This window comes from Tripterygium wilfordii, chromosome 4, assembly GCF_013401445.1.
Source record: "Tripterygium wilfordii isolate XIE 37 chromosome 4, ASM1340144v1, whole genome shotgun sequence".
In the NCBI taxonomy this organism is placed as follows: domain Eukaryota; kingdom Viridiplantae; phylum Streptophyta; class Magnoliopsida; order Celastrales; family Celastraceae; genus Tripterygium; species Tripterygium wilfordii.
In genome coordinates, this window is record NC_052235.1 from 14,741,916 (window position 1) to 14,763,696 (window position 21,781).

General features: G+C 36.9%; 5 protein-coding genes across 5 annotated transcripts; 2 read left to right on the forward strand and 3 right to left on the reverse strand.

Annotated features, from left to right (window-relative positions):
* Nucleotides 1-3,793: 3,793 nt before the first annotated feature.
* Nucleotides 3,794-8,996, forward strand: LOC119997011 (deacetylvindoline O-acetyltransferase-like). The gene is made up of 2 exons (XM_038843783.1): nucleotides 3,794-4,651; nucleotides 8,956-8,996. The coding sequence occupies exons 1-2, from the start codon at nucleotides 3,832-3,834 to the stop codon at nucleotides 8,994-8,996; spliced, it is 861 nt and encodes a 286-aa protein (XP_038699711.1). The 5' UTR covers nucleotides 3,794-3,831.
* On the reverse strand, nucleotides 6,875-8,763 carry LOC119996596 (xanthotoxin 5-hydroxylase CYP82C4-like). The gene is made up of 2 exons (XM_038843285.1): nucleotides 7,771-8,763; nucleotides 6,875-7,658 (listed from the first exon to the last, which is right to left on the reverse strand). Exons 1-2 carry the CDS (start codon nucleotides 8,719-8,721, stop codon nucleotides 7,035-7,037), a joined length of 1,575 nt encoding a protein of 524 aa, XP_038699213.1. The 5' UTR covers nucleotides 8,722-8,763; the 3' UTR covers nucleotides 6,875-7,034.
* Nucleotides 8,997-13,340: 4,344 nt separating the features above from the next.
* Nucleotides 13,341-15,359, reverse strand: LOC119996595 (cytochrome P450 82A3-like). The gene is made up of 2 exons (XM_038843284.1): nucleotides 14,328-15,359; nucleotides 13,341-14,139 (listed from the first exon to the last, which is right to left on the reverse strand). The coding sequence occupies exons 1-2, from the start codon at nucleotides 15,279-15,281 to the stop codon at nucleotides 13,516-13,518; spliced, it is 1,578 nt and encodes a 525-aa protein (XP_038699212.1). The 5' UTR covers nucleotides 15,282-15,359; the 3' UTR covers nucleotides 13,341-13,515.
* A 3,414-nt stretch (nucleotides 15,360-18,773) lies between these two features.
* LOC119997012 (cytochrome P450 82A3-like) lies at nucleotides 18,774-19,649 on the reverse strand. The gene is made up of 2 exons (XM_038843784.1): nucleotides 19,337-19,649; nucleotides 18,774-19,123 (listed from the first exon to the last, which is right to left on the reverse strand). The coding sequence occupies exons 1-2, from the start codon at nucleotides 19,647-19,649 to the stop codon at nucleotides 18,774-18,776; spliced, it is 663 nt and encodes a 220-aa protein (XP_038699712.1).
* Nucleotides 19,650-20,626: 977 nt separating this feature from the next.
* LOC119997013 (tabersonine-19-hydroxy-O-acetyltransferase-like) lies at nucleotides 20,627-21,640 on the forward strand. Its single transcript, XM_038843785.1, has one exon. It carries the CDS (start codon nucleotides 20,627-20,629, stop codon nucleotides 21,638-21,640), a length of 1,014 nt encoding a protein of 337 aa, XP_038699713.1.
* Nucleotides 21,641-21,781: the final 141 nt, after the last annotated feature.

Here is a 21,781-nt window from a genome sequence, read left to right on the forward strand (position 1 = left end):
CTATGTATAGAATGTTGTCCATACACATGTTCTTGGTGACCTTTGTCACTTTGGAGAAAAAAAGCAGCGCAAATAAGAATTGCTATACTCTGAGCATATTTTTTCCTTATGCATCAAATTTCTCGCCCTCTCTTAGAAAATTATTTCTTAGCATATTAAGAAAAAGGTATTGTAGTTATTTATTCATCTCACAATTATCTCAATTTCTACAATTCAAGCTCTGTTGTTCATCATAGTAACATAATATCAAAAAATTGTTAAAAATCTTTATTTTCCAAATTAATTATGTGCCACGCGAAGCGCATGCATGCAACTAGTTTGTCTTGAAAAATGCAGTTCAAGTCAAGTAATGTGTGCTTCATCAAGTATAAGTTATTATAAAAAAAAAAGAACTCCAACTGGACTTGTGATTAGGTATTATTATATTAAATTCAAAAATTGATCCTTTAAATGTGATCCTCTTGTTTCGATATTCTTTGCAATTAAGATTAGAGAGAAGACGGAGTTGTTCAACAATAAGCTATATTACTGTATTAATCTCTCTCTTTTTTTTAATTATTAATCTCTTTATTTTTATTTCTCTTTTATGGAAAAAAAAATGCAAAGACAATTATGAAAAATGTATGAATATTTTAGGTTTATATCCAACGATCAAGAGTTGTCATATATTTTTGTTTCGATAAAAAATATATCGTTAGATTCTTAAAATCGATCAAAATATAAATATTATTTTTTAAAATTAAAAACATTTAGCCCCCATAATGCAGCTATAGTGGGCTTAGAACCAGGGTACTCCAGTTCATGGCATGTCCAACAAGGCGTTTAATTGGTCTCAATAATAATTAATTAATTTTACGTCATCTAATGCACACAAAATATTGTAGTTAAAATGTATATTTATATATATATATATCCCATATATTTTATATATATATATATATATATAAAATATATGGGATGGGATGGAATATCGATCATGTGAAAGGGTGCCTATGGGGGGGAGTTTTTAATCTCCTTTTCGAAAATATTTCCTGTACTTCAAATTTCAAACCAAACATATTTTTTTTTGTTCATTAGAAAATAGAAATAGGAAATAAAAAATGGAAATAGAAACAGAAAATGAAAACAAGAAAGAGTCGAGTCATGATTGAAACAACAAGCTTGCACCTCTAGATCTAAATCTAGATCCATGCCAATCACATGGTTTCAATTATTCCTTAAGCATGTTTCAAATATGACAACTGAGAAAGCACAAAATTTTTGACCACCTCAAACTAAAGTTGACTGACAAGTCAGTTAATCAATCAACAAATAAAGACTTGCACATTATACATGTGTAGGAGACTAAACCCGACCCATTAAAACATAACGGGTCGGGTAGAATAAAAGCCTGATAAAGAGTTAGAGAACTGTAGATCCGCCCGATAACTCACGGGTTAGCCTGTTTTTTTTTTTTTTGTTTTCCTGGGTCGGGTAGTAATGAACTCATCTAAGAATTCCCTCAGCTCAGATTTTAGCACATCTCTTGGCATCTCTATTCTATGTTTTGAGAGAAGCTCCACTGTCGCTATCTTGTGCATCTCACGCCAATAAGGACCGTACGGGGCGGTGGCAAACATTGCATAGTTGTAGGCAGCCAATATGATATGAGGAAATGGAAGTCGGACGGCTAGCGAATATTCTGTCGTGTGTGGTAAAGCACTCTTTGGCAATCTCTGGGGTACTAACAATCAAGGCTCGATGCACTCCAAATTTTAGAGTAAATGTCGGATATGGTTTCGGATACGGTTATGATTTTAGTAAATGTTTGGATGTTTTTGCGGTTATGATTTTTTCGGTTACGGTTATGGTTATGGTTACAATCGAAAAAACCAAATAATATTAATATATTTTATATTATATATATATATATCGTATATGATATATTATATTGTATATATTATATAAATATATATAAGTTACATATTGGGATATGGGACTATGAGAGGCTAAGTAGTATTTGTAAAATTCTCTTCATAACAAATTATAAATTTAGATACCAATTAACCTAATCATTATCCAAATTATAAATTAAGATTGATTATTGTTAAAGTGAAAGTGGGGAGACATTTTCATGTATGGTTTTTTTTTTCCTTGATCATATTATTTCTCTCGGTCTTGCAAATTTATTTTTTTTTAATTGTGATGAGATAATATATTTATTATCATTATCATGAATTTTTATCAAACTTTGTTAGATGTAATTGAAGTCGATCATGGGTTATTTTCTCATTCTATTTTAGATTTATTCATATTTTTTCCACTTATTCAAAAATCTAAAACCGATCCGATCCGATCTGAAAAATATGATTATTTCGGTTTGATTATCCGAACATATATGGTTCGGTTATGGATTCTAAAATATCATAACCGAATCGATTCGGACATTTAAGTTATGGTTAAAAACCGAACCAAAAGCCAAATGGACGCCCCTAATGGAAGGGCAAAATCCATGGTTGCTACTGCTTTGATGTTTGATTTCTAAGCTTATATAAGCTTATCTTTGTGTTGGAAGGTTGGGATTGTCTTGAGATGTATGTATATGTAGATGAGGCAGGTGTGGTACGCAATGTGAAATCCGATGATGAGACCATCTTCTATCATCGTACAATATGCTTTAGAATCTAGTCAACAAAAGGAGGCTTTAGAATCTAGTCAACAATAGGAGGCTCTATGGTTACTTTGTATGCAAAAAAAACCTACTCCTAAATCTTAACATGTTATTTTCAAAAAAAAATAAAAAATAATAATCATGATTTAACATGATTTAGGTAGAAAATTTAATAAGTTTTCGTTAAAAGAATTGTAGCCCCAACTCATACTAAACAAATATAAAATCTAAGGGTACGTTTTGGTAGAGAGTATGACTGATCGAGTATACGCTGTTGATATATGTTAGAGAGTATGTTATAAAATACGTTGATTAGATTTTTGGTGAAAATATACAATACGCTAATTAGACATAGAGTATATAATGTCAAATTACCTATGGGACGTTAAACATATATAACAAAATAGTCACAAAGTATTATATTAGATTAATTAAGAACATTATCTTAGAATATTACATATTTACACTGTAATATTACATTATCTTACAATATTACATTAGAAAATCACTATATTATCATAAGAAAGCAAGATGGCCTCATATAATTGGTTCAAGGGATTGCACACCTGACATGGAAAAAAAGTGATTGGCTAAATAAATCTCCTCACATCCTTATCTGCTCAATCCATATTTAGAAATTTCAATTACCAAATCTCAAAAAACATGCTCGTCTCGTCTGTCTTCATCCTCAATTTTCACGGTAGTTTGTATAAGGGGACCCATAAAATATGTAGTAAAGCTAGGTAACTCATATAGTGGTAGTCATGGGAGCCCAAGTCTCTTAGACGAAATTTTAAAACGTTTTAACTTTTAAAATACACATTAGATTTAAAAAAAAAATTACATATTCAGAATCAGTGCATAATACTCTTTCTAACAAGATCCCATATCGATGAGTTTTATCGGATAAATCTTAATTCCATTATTTTTCTCACTGGAATTTCAAAAACAAATGAATTCAGAACTAAAATAAAGAATTCTAAACTGTGCTTTAAAAAACAATAGAATCTATATTAAAACAATAAATTTTTGGACAATGATTTATGGAACAAATGAGTGAAAATAATAAATTTTGACCTTGAATGGTGTTTAGATGGTGGAAAATTTAGTATATATAGACACTGAATTTGGAAACGTATAACAATGCAAATATTCCAGCAAAGTGAAAAGCAAAACACAAAATGGAGGTTGAGATAGTGTCAAGAGAGTGCATCAAACCCTCTTCTCCAACACCTCACCACCTAAGAACACATAAGATCTCTCTCCTTGATCAATATGTACCACATGCTTATGCTTCCCTTCTTTTTTTTTATCGAGCAAATCATCAAGGGATCTCCATCTCAAAGAGATTACAAGTGTTGAAACAATCTCTCTCGAAGACACTAACTCTTTACTATCCCCTCGCCGGAAAGGCCAAGGACAATCTTTCCATTGATTGTAACGACGAGGGGGCTTATTATGTGGAGACTCGAGTTACTTGCCATTTGCGCGATTATCTCAAACAACCTGATATCTCAGCAATCCCTAAATTTATGCCGGAGGGGATTCTTTTTGATGAAGTAGCTCCAGGAGCTCATACCTGTATGGTACAAGTAAACGTGTTTGCTTGTGGTGGTATTGCCATTGGCGTTGTTACTCCACACAATTTGTTTGATGGAACAGTTCTGTCTGTATTTGCCAAAACTTGGGCTAGAATGGCAGCAGGAGGTGGAGGAGCATATGCATATAAATCACCCGATTTTCATGCCTCGGATATCTTTCCTCAAAACAAGGCATTCCCTCAATATTTAACCAGTCCAGGTTTGGCGAGTTTGTTGGTTAGAAAGGGCAAGCCTGTTGTAAGGAGGTTTGTGTTTGATGGGCAAATCATAAGCCAACTTAAGACCCAAGCAACTAGTTATGGCGTTCAGAACCCTACTCGTACGGAGGTTGTATCAGCATTTCTCTACAATTGCGTCATGTCTGCATTATGGAAGATAAAATCAAGTGCTCCGAAGTCTGCTATGATAACAACTTCTATAAATTTTCGGCCAAAGGCTTCACCTCCATTCGAGGAAACTATGGTGGGGAATTTTGTATGGATAGTAAGCATGATATCAAAAGAAGAAGAATCAGATTCGGGTAGCTTCATACGCCAGAGGAGGGAAGCACTATCGAGGATCGATTGTGATCTTGTGAAGAGCCTTCAAGGTGATCAAGGGTTGCGAAATCTTTGTGAGCACATGGAAAGGTTTCGCGAATTAAATTCTAAGGCCATTTCCGATGGAGCGGAACCAATATCGTTTAATAGCTTCTGTAACATGGGGCAGTATGATGTTGATTATGGATGGGGAAGACCTTTATGGGTTCCATATCTTGGTATGATCCGACCGTATCCAGTATTCTCGATCCAACTCATGGACACAAGGTCTGGTGGTGGAATTGAAGCATGGTTGATGTTGGATGAACCAGTCATGTCTGTTCTTGAGCATGACAAGGTGCTTCTTTCTGCAGCCTCATTAGATCCAAGTCCTCTGCAAATAGGTTTACCAAGGTCCAATCTTTGATATCACCAGATGGATTTGTATTTTGTTCTTGTAGCGACCGTGTGTTGGTTTTTCTACCTTATTTTTCCATTTCAATAAAAGATGGTATGCAGAGCATGCCTCTGCTTCTTCCTTGTCCACCTGCATCACTTCGAGCTTTGAGAGAACAACATCAATCCTCATGATTTTCATAAAAACATTTCCAGGTCCAAAATTAAGTTCATTTGATCAAGAATGAAAGAAAACCAAAAAGAATGCAGCAGAAATTAACTCAATAAAGAAATTGGCAAACTATCGAACCCCTTGTGTGCATATACAATAAACTGCCTGCACAAACTACACTTCAAAGCCCACAATACATTATGTAAGGGGAAAACTTTAGTCACACCCCACCTTTTACTAAAGACACCCCAATTTGAGTTGACCATCCCTTGTAAAACTGAGTTGACGGGGTGTCTTTAGTAAAAAGTGGGATGTGACTAAAGTTTTCCTATGTAAGGTCAGTTGACATGTAGCTATTATAGTTGGGCTCTTGGACTTGGACTTGAGAGGGCCCAAAGCCAAATGTTTGGTCTATGAAACTTTTCTTGTAGCACAATTTTAAGACCTAAACGACAATGCTAAGGATCTTAGTATTTTTTGTCCTAGTTATCTCAAATATTGAGATGGACATATATGATCTATATAAAATCGTGTGCATCCATATAAGCATTTGAGATAGTTGAGACAAAAAGCATTGTGATATGAAAGACAGCTTGATACAAAAAGACCTCCAATTCCAAACTCATCACTTCAGAAGACTTAATCCTGATATATATGGACTAAACTTTATCATATATTTCACTTCAATTTCCTTATTAGGACTATCTTTGCTAATCACAATCCCAACCAATTTACATGGCTCGGCTTCCTCCAGCATTTGAACTACACTTCTCATTGTGGGTCTTACCACATGCAGACTTATTGTGCAAAGAATTGCAATTCTCAACATCTTGACAACATTTTCCTTGAAACCATCTGGAATTCTGGAGTCCAATATACCAAACAAACAATCTTTATTCTTGATCATGCTACACACCCAATTCAATCTTCTCCCCATACATCGGCTCTATCGGCCTTTTAATCAGATGTGTAACCTCCTCTCCAGTCATTCTTGAGAGGACGTTTCCGATAGTTTTCACTCTAGTTTCCTCCCAATTCTAAGTAGAGGAGAAAGAATCAAGTCATTCTTTTCTGTATGCTAACATAAGAGATTGTGTTAGTTGAGCGATGGAAGACATTGTGTCCCAGTGGAAGAGTTTTTGATTGACAGAACATGAGGAAAAAGTCCTTATGGCTTGTTGAGTCAATGAAGTCTTTTCTTGTATATGTTTATGTTTGTCAATATATGTTTTATGTATAGTAGCTTTAACCCTGTTTTATATTCTATTTAGTATGGTTAAGTTAGTCAACTATAATTTGACTCTTTTATGTGTTTTTTATTTGTATTTTTTATGGAGACTTCTAGTAAGCTTGTACTACAGCTTTTATTTTGTTATTCTATGGTGATATTTAGAATGTGAATGAAATATAGTTCTCCAGAAAGACAACTCTCTCTTATTTTCCCTACTACACACTTTTAGATCTTTTTCGTGAGACTGCTGAGTTATTTTTTCTACTGGTGTTTTGGAGCTTGCATCTTTTACAATACAAGATTTGGTTACCCTTTCAACCCACAAATTATACACCAAATGAAAGTTTAACGAACAGCAAATAGAGTACAATTCTTCATTTGAGAGACTAAGAGCATTAATTTATAGCTCTTTATTTATTTTAGTTTACCACAATGAAACTTCTCTTCATATCATAACCATGTTACCTTAAGCATAAAGGTGGGCAGGAAGGCTTGGAGTAAGAAGAACTTCAAGTGGATTGGCTTTATGTAGGGTGAATCCCGGTCCCTCAGTCATGTCGACTGGTCCTCCTGTTGGGCTTGCAAGGTCAAATCCATGTAGCAAATTTGCAAGCGTAAGTAGCATAGATTCGTTCGCAAGAGATATTCCAGGACAAATTCTTCTACCACTTCCAAATGGTATCAATTCAAAATCTTGGCCCCTGTAGTCAATGTGCTTGTGTGTGGTGAGAAATCTTTCTGGTTTAAACTCCTCAGGATTTGGCCATAATTTGGGATCATGATGAATCTTTGCAATATTGACAAGGAGTTGTGTCCCTGCAGGGATATGAAAACCATCGACGGTGCAGTCTTCTGTTGACATATGTGGTGCATCGAGTGCTGATGGGGGATATATCCTCAGTGCTTCCTTGATGATGGCTGGGATATACACCAATTTTTGCAGATCCGAATCTTCAATGCGCCTATCTTTGCCAACACAGGTATCTAATTCCTGCTGCGCTTTCTTTAACGCATGAGGGTTGTTCAATAATAGTGATATGGCCCAAGTCAAAGTTACAGATGAGGTTTCTGCACCTCCTAAAACCAGATTCTGCAAAGAGAAAAAGCACGGAGATGGTAAAACAACGAAGAAAATTGCAGATGGAATGCAAAACAAGTTATACTATGTGTCAAAAGCGACGAAGAAAATTGCATGTGCATACCAGGCATGTGGCCTTGATGATGGTATCTGCATCATGACTGGAGCTCTTTAATGCATCTCTATCACACATAGATAGCAAAACATCCATGAAGTCCTGGGTGCCTTCTACTTTACCGGAAGCTCTCTTTTGCTTATGCTCAACTAACCATTCTTGAAGAATTCCATCCATCTCTTTGGCATTCCTTCTCATGGCTTTCTCAACTCCTCCAATATCAAACAATCTCAAAAATGGAATCGCATCCCCTACTGCGAAAGTATTCGCCGATTCAACGCACGTCTTCAACCCCTTTTGAATACGCTCGTACTCTTCCTTCTCTGCCTTTGTTTTAGCCCCAACGCATCTCTTCCCTGCAATCAACCTGGTTATCATGTTAAGATTTAAGTCTTCTAACCATTGCTTCAAGTCCATCTTCACTGAAGTTTTGTTTGTATTCATCTGCTCACGTATTTCGTTTAAGAATACCCTCACTTCAGATTTTAGCACACCTCGTAGCATCTCTATTCTATGTTTTGAGAGAAGCTCCACTGTCGCTATCTTGCGCATCTCACGCCAATATGGACCGTACGGGGTGATGGCAAACATTGCATAGTTGTAGCCAATATGATATGAGGAAATGGAAGTCGGACGGCTAGCGAATATTCTGTCGTGTGTGGTAAAGCACTCTTTAGCAATCTCTGGGGTACTAACAATCAAGGCTCGATGCACTCCAAATTTTAGAGTAAATGTTGGACCGATCTTGTCCACCATTTCTCCCAAGGTTTTGTAGGCTGGTTTGGACCATCCTGCTAAGAGATGGAGGTGGCCTATGAAAGGCAAAGCACCCTTAGCTTCTGGTGGTGGTTTCTTATTCTGCGAGTGTTTTGGTTTTGTGAAAAAAAAGTAGACAAGCAAAGGGAAGGCTAATGTGATTGCTACAATGACATTGGTGGGCAGTGGAAGGGCAAAATCCATGGTTGCTACTGCTTTGATGTTTGATTTCTAAGCTTATGTTTGTGTCGGAAGGTTGGGATTGTCTTGATATTTATGTATAGACGAGGCAGCTGTGCCATGCAATGTGTAATCCGATAATGATATGCTTTAGAGTTTGTCAACAATAGGAGGCCTTAGAGTTTAGTCAACAACAGGAGGCTCTATGGTTACTTTGTACGCAAAAAAAAACCTACTCCTAAATCTTAATATGTTATTGTCAAAATAATAATAATAATAATAATCATCATTTAACATGATTTAGGTAGAAAATTCAATAAGTTATCGTTAAAAGAATTGTCGTCCGAAGTCATACTAAACAGATATAAAATCTAAGGGTACATTTTGGTTGAGAGAATGACTGATCGAGTATACGCTGTTGATATATATTAGAGAATATGTTATAAAATACGTTGATTAGGTTTTTGGTGAAAGTATAAAATACGCTGATTAGACATAGAGTATATAATGTCAAATTACCTACGGGACATTAAACATATATAACAAAATAGTCACAAAGCATTATATTAGATTAATTAACGACATTATCTTAGGATATTACATATTTACACTGCAATATTACATTATCTTACGATATTACATTAGGAAATCACTATATTATCCTAAGAAAGCAAGATGGCCTCATATAATTGGTTCAAGGGATTGCACACCTGACATCGAAAAAAAAAGTGATTGGCTAAATAAATCTCCTCACATCCTTATCTGCTCAATTCATATTTAGAAATTTCAATTACCAAGTCTCAAAAGACATGCTCGTCTCGTCTGTCTTCATCCTCAATTTTCACGGTAGTTTGTATAAGGGGGACCCATAAAATATGTAGTAATGCTAGTTAGCTCGTATAGTGGATCCGACCGTATCATATCTTTCACTTCAGTTTCCTTATTAGGACCATCTTTACTGATCACAATCCCAACCAATTTACATGGCTCGGCTTCCTCCAGCATTTGAACTATACTTCTCATTGTGGTCTTACCACAGGCAGACTTGTTGTGCAAAGAATTGCAATTCTCTACATCTTGACAATATTTTCCTTGAAACCATCTGGAATTCTGGAGTCCAATATACCAAACAAACAATCTTTATCCTTGATCATGCTACAAACCCAATTCAGTCTTCTACCCATACATCGGCTCTATCGACCTTTTAATCAGATGTGTAACCTACTCTCAAGTCATTCTTGAGAGGAGGTTTCCGATAGTTTTCTCTCTTGTTTCCTCCCAATTCTAACTAGAGGAGAAAGAATCAAGTCATTCTTTTCTGTATACTAACATAAGAGATTGTGTTAGTTGAGCGATGGAAGACATTGTGTCCCAGTGGAAGAGTTTTTCGTTGATAGAACATGAGGAAAAAGTCCTTATGGCTGATGGGTCTGTGTGGGGACCATTTCTGTAGGTTCGAGTATAGGTTTCTCTTGTGTCGCCATTGTTACGAGGGAAGCAAATGTTGGACTACGACTTAGTCTCTAGGTCAACATTGTTTTTTTGATGATTGTATGTCAAAATGTGTGTGAGCATAATCGACTTGAATATGTCTTAAAATGTGAAAAAACATGTTTTGATGATTGTTCTTATATCAAATGAACTCTAATTAAGCTGCAATTTAGCAGAGACATTATTTACATCATAATGAACATTTTTCATGCAGACATGATTAATAAATTTTGTCGTTTCCCTGCTCAAATTTGTTGCCTAAATATCTGTCCGAAATTACTGTGAAATGTTATTATCCGATTGATTTATGTGACTCATTATGTGACTCATTATGTGATCATATAATATTTGTTTGAAATGAAACTTTACATGTCTATTCGTACATATGTGATCTTATGTTTCATGATAAAATATTAGTTATTTGACCATAACTATCCTATGTTTCAAGCATGAAACTCAAACGAGCTTACAAACATTTTTTAAAATATTTCAGGTTAAGTCTAAAGACTCCAATGAATATGTGAGCTATCCGGCGGTCCAAGAATGGTCTTGGAAGACCTAGGGCTTGCTAAGAAATTTCTAAGTACCTCTGACAATCCACTAAGCAAATTGGAGTAAATTTGGAAAATACCATATTGGCAAGTGAGGTGACCGTGCATGCTATATTTGTGTGGATGACATGACACGTTTAAATTATTGTTCAAGGTTGCCGTTTGGAGACAAAGTGAAGAAGAAAATTTATGTGAAAACAAACGAGCAAGAAACATGCAATGTTACTTCCTTATTCATGCTAGGTATGTGAACCAAGCATATGAAGAAAATTCAATATCCATCCTTAATTCCTTATGCGTACTTGACGTGGAGAATATTTTGTGATTAAGTGAAAGTTTCACTTTCCATACTTAAAATCTGAAATCAAGGAAGAAATGCCATTTTGAAGAGTAATTCATGGAGAGCTCAGACAAATTTCAAGAAAGTTATCAATATATAATCAAGCCAGATTCAAGGGATTCAGGTTTTGATTTTTTGTTAGGCGTATGAATTCAAAATGAAGGAAGGACTTACCACATTTGAAGGCACAAATTGTGGGAAATAAAATCAAGACTTGATCTACTTATATTGTTCAAGTCAAGGTCGACTATAGAAGGGAACAAATGAAGAAGTTTATCTTCCAATTCAAGCGGAGCCAATTTCACCATTAATAAGAGTAAACTAAGAGCTGATTATTTGATGATTTTCCATACAAGACAAGAGGGCTGAATCTGCAGAATAATGAAGAAGAAAATCAAAGGTTCTTTCCATATAAATCAAAGGGAGCTGATTTTGTCAAAAATGAAGAGAAATTCAAGAAATCATAGTCGTCCCTTGTCAAGACAAATAGGAGCATTTCTTTCCTACTTTGTGAAGGCCAAGATTGAAGGCTTATTTCCTAACTTGGAGAGTCATACCGTATGTCAAATTGGAGAGCATTATGACGTCTGATACATGGGAGGATTGAGAATACTTTTGCCATGTAAATGATAGATCACTTTACCTTATTCTGAAGAGGAAATCTTGGAGATAACTTTATGAATCAAATCAGAATCAAAGGGTTGACAAACTCTAGTCTCAACCATATATTATGGTCATGCATCAAGAGAGACTAAGAAGAACACTTGTGCAAGTTATTGAGCCGTGAATCATCTCTATCAGTTCTCAATTATTTCATTCTTTTCAAGCAAACAAGCATCTATTGATCATCTCTACTCGAGTCTATATTTGTTCTTCTAAAGAGCTCCTACACTTCATTCACATATCCTACCCGTAAGTTAACACCCTTGTTCTTTTAGTTTGCTACTGTAAACACTGAGAGAGAACCTGAGCCAAACACTTGTAAGAGCCCTTAATTGGGTATACCATCCTTGTGAGGATCGTGAGAGTTTTGTGGTTTGTCTTTAAAACCACGTGTGTAAAAGTTAGGAGGATGAACTTGTGAAAACCTCTGAGTTTTGGTGGTGAACTCCGAAAAATCACCGTTTCCATAGTGGATTGAACTCCTGAGCAAGGGTACTTAAGGAGTGGACGTAGGAGGACTTGATGAAGTCGCCGAACCACTATAAATCACTGTTTGCATCTCTCTTCCCTACACTTTTACAGCTTTACTTATTGCTTTGATATATTTGATTTCTTTCCATACATTGATCAGTGCTTCAAGTTAATTCGTTTATTCATCCGAGTGGTCTATTGTGCACAAATCTGTTTTATTCAAATCATATCTTGATTGATTGCTTTTATTTGTGAATAACTTGAATTAGGACCTTACATATAAACTTATAACAAGTAACTAGGTTCATGAGTCACACTTAGAGACAAATCAGAATTGGATTTTTGCTTGAACTTGAATAGACAATTGGTAGTAATACTTAATCGTGTGTGTTGTGCTTTGAGTGACGATTTTGTAAAAGAGAATTCCTAATAGGAATTTGGGGGCACAATTCACCCCCTGTAACCTAGGTCCTTCAGCAAATTCATGTTGGTGACAAGGATACTACTGTTCTTTTCACGTATGAAAATCTGCCCCGTATGTGCTTCCAATATGGTCGAATAACACATGGAATAGGAGGATGTCCTTCTCCGGTCGATCGTCGTCTACACAAGACTACGATCGTCGAACAATATGGTCCATGATTACGGGCTAACTCAAACCTCAGATCAAAAACTTCAGGCCCTCCAAGGCGTAATTCCATTACGGCAACCACCGAGCCGACGTTTCCGATACCCGATCAGAGAGGATATGAATTGGCGGTTATTGGATGTGGAGCGGTTATGAAGTCAAATGTAACTGCCCAGAATTTGGATATGGGAGTTGCAACTGGTGACGATTTGAATGGTGCGGTTGGGGCAGAAAATTACTCTCTTGGTAACTGCATGGGTCTAGCTAGCAACCAAGGATGGAATGAACTGTAATGCTGCTACTCCAATTGTGCAGGAAGCATAGGTGCAAAATTCCAAAGTGTTCATTTCTTGGATGTCACGCACCTCAATGGAGGTGCAATTGCAGGAGGTGTTCTACTGTGAACATTAGTCATATATATATGTCTTTGTTTTGGTTGTTTTAATGGAGGAACTAGGGTATGTTTGTCCTTTCAAAAAAAGAAAAGAAAAAAAGATAATAGAAAACAAATCAAAGTGACTCTAAATTTTCAACCCACAAAAAATACACCAAATCAAAGTTTAAGGAATGGAAAATGGAGTACAATTCTTCACTGAGGGACTAGAATATTGTAGTTCCTTTATTTATGACATTCTACCGCAATGAAACTTCTCTTCATCTCATATTCGTGTACTCTATGCATAAAGTTGGGCAGGAAGGCGTGGAGTAAGAAGAACTTCAAGTGGATTGGCTCTAAATAGAGTGAATCCCAGCCCCTCAGCCATGTCTACTGGTCCTCCTGTTGGGCTTGCAATGTCAAATTCATGTAGAAAATTTGCAAGAGTAAGTAGCATAGATTGGGTTGCAAGAGAAATTCCAGGACAAACTCTTCTACCACTTCCAAATGGTAACAACTCAAAATTTTGGCCCCTGAAGTCAATGTGCTTGTGTGTGGTGACAAATCTTTCTGGTTTAAACTCTTCAGGATTTGGCCATACTCTGGGATCATGATGAATCTTTGCCACATTGACAAGGAGTTGTGTCCCCGCAGGGATATGGAAACCGTCGACAGTGCAATCTTCTGTTGACATATGTGGTGCATCAAGTGGTGATGGGGGATATATCCTCAGTGTTTCCTTGATGATGGCTTGGATGTACACCAATTTTTGCAGATCCGAATCTTCAATGCGCCTATCTCTACCAACACAGGTATCTAATTCCTGCTGCGCTTTCTTTAACTCTCGAGGGTTGTTCAACAATAACGATATGGCCCAAGTCAAAGCCATAGTTGAGGTTTCTGCACCTCCTAAAACAAGACTCTGCAAAAAGAAAAAGCACAGAGATGGTAAATTAGATAAGACAGCTACAAATTCAATACCATAGATGAGGTACATATATGCTCTTAAATAATCAAAGAAGTTTATAGTGTTCAATTGTTGTTGGGACTTGGGATGCAGAACAAGTTATACTATGTGTAAAGAGCAACAAAGAAAATGCATGTGCATACCAGGCTTGTGGCCTTGATGATGGTATCTGCATCACGACTGGAGCTCTTTAATGCATCTCTATCACAAATAGATAGCATAACATCGATGAAGTCCTGGGTGCCTTCTACTTTACCAGAAGCTCTCTTTTGCTTATGCTCATTTAACCATTCTTGGAGAATTCCGTCTGTCTCTTTGGAATTCCTTCTCATGGCTTTCTCTACTCCTCCAATATCAAACCGTCTCAAAAATGGAAGCGCATCCCCTACTGCAAAGGTCCCTGCCAATAAAAGGCACTCCTTCAACCCCTTTTGAATACTCTCGTACTCTTCCTTCTCTGCCTTTGTTTTAGCCCCAACGCATCGCTTCCCTGCAATCAGCCTGGTTGTCATGTTAAGATTTAAGTCTGCGAACCATTGCTTCAAGTCCATCTTCACTGCAGTTTCGTTTGTGTTCATCTGCTCATGAATCTCGTTTAAGAGTGTCCTCACTTCAGATTTTAGCACACCGCTTAGCATGTCTATTCTATGATTTGAGAGAAGCTCCACAGTCGCTATCTTGCGCATCTCACGCCAATAAGGACCGTATTGGCTGACGGCAAACATTGCATAGTTGTAGCCAAGAAGATCTGAGGACATGGAAGTCGGACGGGTAGCGAATATTCTGTCGTTTGTGGTAAAGCACTCTTTAGCAATCTCTGGGGTACTAACAATCAAGGTTCGATGCACTCCAAGCTTTAGAAAGAACGTTGGACCGATCTTGTCCGCCATTTCTCCTAAGATTTTGTAGGCTGATTTGGACGATCGTGCTAAGAGATGAAGATGGCCTATGAAAGGCAAAGCTCCCTTAGCTTCTGGTGGTGATTTCTTATTATTCTGCGGGTGTTTTGGTTTTGTGAAAAAATAGTAGACTAGCAAAGTGCAGGCTAATGTGATTGCTACCATGACATTTGTGGGCAATGGTAGCGCAAATTCCATGGTTGCTACTTGCTAATGCTTTGACGTTTGATTTCTAAGCTTATGTTTGTGTTGGAAAGGTTGGGATTGTCTTGACTTGAGATGTATATATAGACAAGTAGGTGTGGATGCTGATACATAGACAAGTGGGTGTGGTATGCAATGGCCAATGAATGGGAACTCATCTTTAATAATTGGATATGCTTTAGTCAACAATTGGAGGCTCTATGATTATTTTATATATATATATATATATATTTTAAGGTAAACAACATATGGGACAATATGCTTTAGTCAACAATAGGAGACTCTATTGTTATTTTTTATTCTATTTTTTTTTTAAATGTAAACGACATATGTGCATGTGGGTCGGAACATGGAAGATGTATGAAGATTTATCCTAAATGGAGATATTGTTTTTAGAAATTAAAATTTATGAATTCTAGGTTGTATCCTTATAATTCTATCATTGAGTCACATGTTTATATATTTAAAAAAAATAGACAGCTATTGTGCACAAAACTGTCCTAGAACTCACAAGCTCTAGGAGAGTTAAGACAAAGACGAATTTATCATCGGACAATACAAGGAATACTCCAACATCGACTTCTAACGTAGTCAAAATAAATCAGCCATGTTTTTTTTTTCCGAATGTAATAATCGTGAATCTTCTGTCTCAATGTTAATATTAATATCATTCATAAAAAATAATTTTGACTACGTTAGAAGTCGATGGGGGTTGCAAAACTTGCCATTAAATAAAAAATAAAGCACCACCCTTTGCTTCTGGTGGTGGTTTCTTAATATTATGTGGGTGTTTTGGTTTGATTTGTGATGAAAAAATAAAAAAAGAAAAAGAGTAGACAAGCAAAGTGAAGGCTAAGGTGCATGATTGGGAGGTTGGGATTGTCTTGAGATGTATGTATATGTAGACGAGGCAGGTGTGGTATGCAATGTGTAATCACTCTAATTTTTAATCAGTGGTCAATAAACTTTAGTCAACAATAGGAGCCTCTCTAATCTCTATGGTTATTTTATGTTATATTCTTTTTTTGTTTAAGGAAAACACCACAGCACCATCCATGCATAATGCTCTCATCATGAGCGGAGTTAGGAAGTGATAATGGGGTGGGTTAACATTAAAAATAATAGTGTCTTGATTTGTTTGAAAAATTTTAGAGGGGTTCGAGATTCAGGGTTATTTTATAACAATAAAACTTATTTAAATAAATATACATGCATTTATGTGGTATTTAAGAAAACTTTTATATGACTCTGGTGATCAGGATTTGAATCCCTCTCTCTCATTTAAAAAAAAAAAAGAAAAAAAAACCCCTTTATATTTTATTTATGGTCACAAAAGAACACACAATAATATGAATCCACTATTTCTATTACAAAACAAACCCCTTGAAAGAATTACGGTAAACTTGTCTATCATTTGGGATTTTAATATCAAACCCATAAATCAAACCAAATCATCAACTGGAGACATTGTCTGGCTTGTGCATTTGCCTCATTGGTTTGTTCATATGAAAAGGCATTTCGTGTTTTGGAGTTTGGCCATGTTTATAAACCATGGTTTGGACATCCCAAACGGGATTGGGCCACAATTCTTCTAGCTATAATTGGTTATAATTCTCCTTAAATCATGGTTTTAAACGTGATTGAATATTTGGGTGCTCATAATGTCATAATATAATAGATTTTTAAAAAATATTTTTTTTGATGACGTGAAACTCATCTAGTTGTCCACCGAATAACTGGTTGGTAAATCCTGGACCACATAAAAGACCTCTCAAACCACATGGACGAGTTGAGTCTTAGGCTGATGCCTAGTGCGGGAGATAACGTATGATGGCATTATCACACGCTGGGCTAAGCAAAGACCAATCTTGCTAGTTGCGAGGGCCACATGGAAGACCCCTCAAACTCCATGAACCAGTTGAGTCTTAGGCCGATGCCCAGTGAGGGAGATAAAGCATGGTGGCATTATCACATGCTAGGTTGAGCAAAGGCCCTGCCCATCTTGTTAATTGCGATAATGGAAACTCCCATGAGACGTGAACTCACAACTCCCGCTTGTGCTAAGAATTATTACAATCAAGTTTATCATCTCAGCCAATGACTGACAAAAAAAAAAAAAAACTCTCTAAATCCTAAATCCTAATATGTTATTTTTAAAATTTAACATGGTTTAGGACGAAAATTGTAGTCAATTTTAATTAAAAGAAATGTAGGCCCAGCCCTTCCCAAACAGAAACAGATAGAATCTAGACAATATTTCACCAACCATTTCCAACCTTTCCCTGAACCATTTTCACCACTTCATTGTTGGGCTGATGTTTTGTATCATTGGTCCAGGTCCGGTTAGTATAGATCGAGTAGAGAGATCGCGATCTGGGCTTTAGACACTTTTAGGGCCCAATCCAGCAGAAAATGTTTCATATCAGGCAATCAAAAAACTGATTCTAACCAATGAGAGGTGACTCGGTTAGTAATTGACTGTGTTAGGTATATATGTGTCTAAAGTTCAATTTCAACTGCAAACATATTTCTCTACGGTATTTAAAAAAAAAAAAAAAAACTGGACTGGTTCTGTATATTACAGGTCACATGTAAACATACAGACACTGAAAATAAAAAGATAAATCAGTCCAGAGAAAGCCAGGCACATAATTTTTCTTTATGGAAATGATTATACAACCTTTTTTGATATATTACATAAGAATTCCACACCAGGAAAACACATTCCTCATGAACTTGATGCAGCTGACTCCTACTTCAAAAATGGGGATTATCCAAACAAGATCTGAATCAAAAACCAAGCATTTGCACCTGTTTCAGTTTTGATAAATACAAGTTGAATCAAAAACCAAGCATTTGTACCTGTTTCTTAAGCTTCTTCTTCCTCAGTAAAAGTCAGATTTGATAAATACAAGTTGAAGTTCAGTTTTCTCTGAAACCCTCATCGCACTAGGTCAAGGTTGAAGGCGTTGTATCACAGGATCAGGTTACACCGTCATAGGACCTCGTTTGGAAGCTCAAGCCCATCCTCTCCAACAAGAAGGTCAGGCTATAATAATCTTTGTGGCATTTATTTTAGTTTACTACGTAAAACTAATTTCATTTTAATAATTGGGATTGGCTGTTCGTTGGATATATGGAAGATAAATTAAGCATCAGTGAAGCAAGAGGAGTGGTGGATGTATATGAATTTCGTTGACCTAATTGTTCTTGTGTGTCTAGAGTCACCTTGAATCTGGATTGTGAAGAAACTTGAAAGGAAAATGGAAAAGGAAATCATCAACCCAAAAATTATATTGAGCCACATTAATATATACAAGATTTGGTTACCCTTTCAACCCACAAATTATACACCAAATGAAAGTTTAAGGAACAACAAATAGAGTAGAATTCTTCATTTGAGGGACTAAGAGTATTAATTTATAGCTCTTCAATTATTTTAGTCTACCACAATGAAACTTCTCTTCATATCATAACCATGTTACCTTAAGCATAAAGGTGGGCAGGAAAGCTTGGAGTAAGAAGAACTTCAAGTGGATTGGCTTTATGTAGGGTGAATCCCGGTCCCTCAGTCATGTCGACTGGTCCTCCTGTTGGGCTTGCAATGTCAAATCCATGTAGCAAATTTGCAAGCGTAAGTAGCATCGATTCGCTCGCAAGAGACATTCCAAGACAAATTCTTCTCCCACTTTTAAATGGTATCAATTCAAAATCTTGGCCCCTGTAGTCTATGTGCTTGTGTGTGGTGAGAAATCTTTTTGGTTTAAACTCTTCAGGATTTGGCCATAATTTGGGATCATGATGAATCTTTGCAATTTTGACGAGGAGTTGTGTCCCTGTAGGGATATGAAAACCGTCGACGGTGCAGTCTTCTATTGACATATTGTACAATCTTCTGATCTAAAATATCTTCCCCAAGTGTTTTCATATGATTTACAAGCTCAATCACCTTTGTGTAGAAGTCCCTTACTTTCTCAGTTTCACCCATTCTTAAATTTTCTAACTCGCGCCTGCTATTTTGGAGCTTGATGAGAATATTTTTTCATCACCTTCAAATTCCTTTGCAATTATATCCCAGGCTTCTTTTGCACTTCGGGCTCTGATGATGCGAGGGAAAATCGTAACACCCACGCCATTTTGTAGCTTCGATAGAGCCTTCGCATTTACCATGCTAGTACTCTCAAGTTCCTTCTTCTTCGACTCAGGCAGTGTAGTTTCATCACTGGGTTCTAAGTACCCATTTGCAACAATACACCACAGTCCTTCAGACATTAAATAGGTGCGCATCTTGACCTTCCAAGATGCATAATCGTCGCCGTGAAACAAAGGCATACTAACCTTATCACCGGAAGAACTTGCCATAGATGTATGTCTTGATTGAACTCAAAAGATGCTCGTCGCCCGAAGTTCGTCACTGCTCCAATACCACTGATAGCACTAGAAGCATAATAAATAGTGAACAAGTGCAAGAGACTAGAGAAAGAGCTCAGACTGCGGCTCTATTTCATTCAGACATAATTTGTAGTAGTTGTTTTTAGACAACATTGTAAACCTAGCACATAAACCCTAACAAGGGAATAAACTAAAGTTACTAAAATACCCTTAATACAAAATGACTAAAATAGACAATCATAACAACATAAACATAATGCAATTCAATTTAACACTCCCCCCTTGAATTGCATTCCAGAAATCATTCCCAGCTTGCTCCTCAATTCACAAACTTGTTCCTAGGCAGGGCCTTTGTCAAGATTTCAGCTAGTTGTTCTCCTGTGTTGCAGTATTGCAAATCAATGACTCCTTCCGTAACTGAATCTCTCACATATTGGTATCTGATGGCAATGTGTTTGGTAAGATCATGATGTATAGGGTTTCTAGCAATGGCTATTGTAGACTTACTATCACACTAGATTTTAGTTGGCTTCTCCTGACACACTCCAATATCTCCCATTATTCTTCTCAGCCACACAGTCTGACAGGCAGCCTTGGTAGCAGCAACATACTCAGCTTCAGATGTAGATTGAGCTACACTCTTTTGTTTCTTAGATGCCCAAGGACACACCCCTGAACCAACACCAAACAGGAATGTGTGGCTGAAAAATGCAGTTCAAGTCAAGTAATGTGTGCTTCATCAAGTGATCTCCATCTCAAAGAGATTACGAGTGTTGAGACAATCTCTCTCGAAGATACTAACTCTTTACTATCCCCTCGCTGGAAAGGCCAAGGATAATCTTTCCATTGATTGTAACGACGAGGGGGTTTATTTTGTGGAGACTCGAGTTAATTGCCATTTGCGAGATTATCTCAAACAACCTGATAGCTCAACAATCCCTAAATTTATGCTAGAGGAGATTCTTTATGATGAAGTAACTCCAGGAGCTCATACCTGTATGGTACAAGTAAACGTGTTTGCTTGTGGTGGTATTGCCATAGGCGTTGTTACTCCACACAATTTGCTTGATGGAGCTGTTCTCTTTGTATTTGTCAAAACTTGGGTTGGAATGGCAGCAGGAGGTGGAGGAGCATATGCATATAAATCACCCGATTTTCGTGCCTCGGATATCTTTCCTCAAAACAAGGCATTCCCTCAATACTTAACCAATCCAAGTATGGCGAGTTTGTTGGTTAGAAAGGGCAAGCCTGTTGTAAGGAGGTTTGTGTTTGATGGGCAAATCATAAGCGAACTCAAGACCCAAGCAACTAGTTATGGCGTTCAGAACCCTACTCGTACGGAAGTTGTCTCAGCATTTCTCTACAATTGCGTCATATCTGCATTAAGGAAGATAAAATCAAGTGCTCCGAAGTCTGCTATAATAACAAATTCTATAAATTTTCGGCCAAAGGCTTCACCGCCATTCGAGGAAACTATGGTGGGGAATTTTGTATTCATAGTAAGCATGATATCAAAAGGAGAAGAATTAGATTCGGGCAGCTTCATACGCCAAAGGAGGGAAGCACTATCGAGGATCGATGGTGATCTTGTGAAGAGCCTTCAAGGTGATCAAGGGTTGCGAAATCTTTGTGAGTACCTGGAAAGGTTTCGCGAATTAAATTCTAAGGCCGTTTCCGATGGAGCGGAACCAATATCGTTTAATAGCTTCTGTAACATGGGGCACTATGATGTTGATTATGGATGGGGAAGACCTTTATGGGTTCCATTTCTTGCTATGATCCGACCTTATCCAGTATTCTTGATCCAACTCATGGACACAAGGTGTGGTGGTGGAATTGAAGCATGGTTGATGTTGGATGAACCAGTCATGTCTGTTCTTGAGCATGACAAGGTGCTTCTTTCTGCAGCCTCATTAGATCCAAGTCCTCTGCAAATCGGTTTACCAAGGCCCAATCTTTGATATCACCAGATGGATTTGTATTTTGTTCTTGCAGCGACCGTGTGTTGGTTTTTCTACCTTATTTTTCCATTTCAATAAAAGATAGTATGCAGAGCATGCCTCTGCTTCTTCCTTGTCCACCTGCATCACTTCGAAAGAACA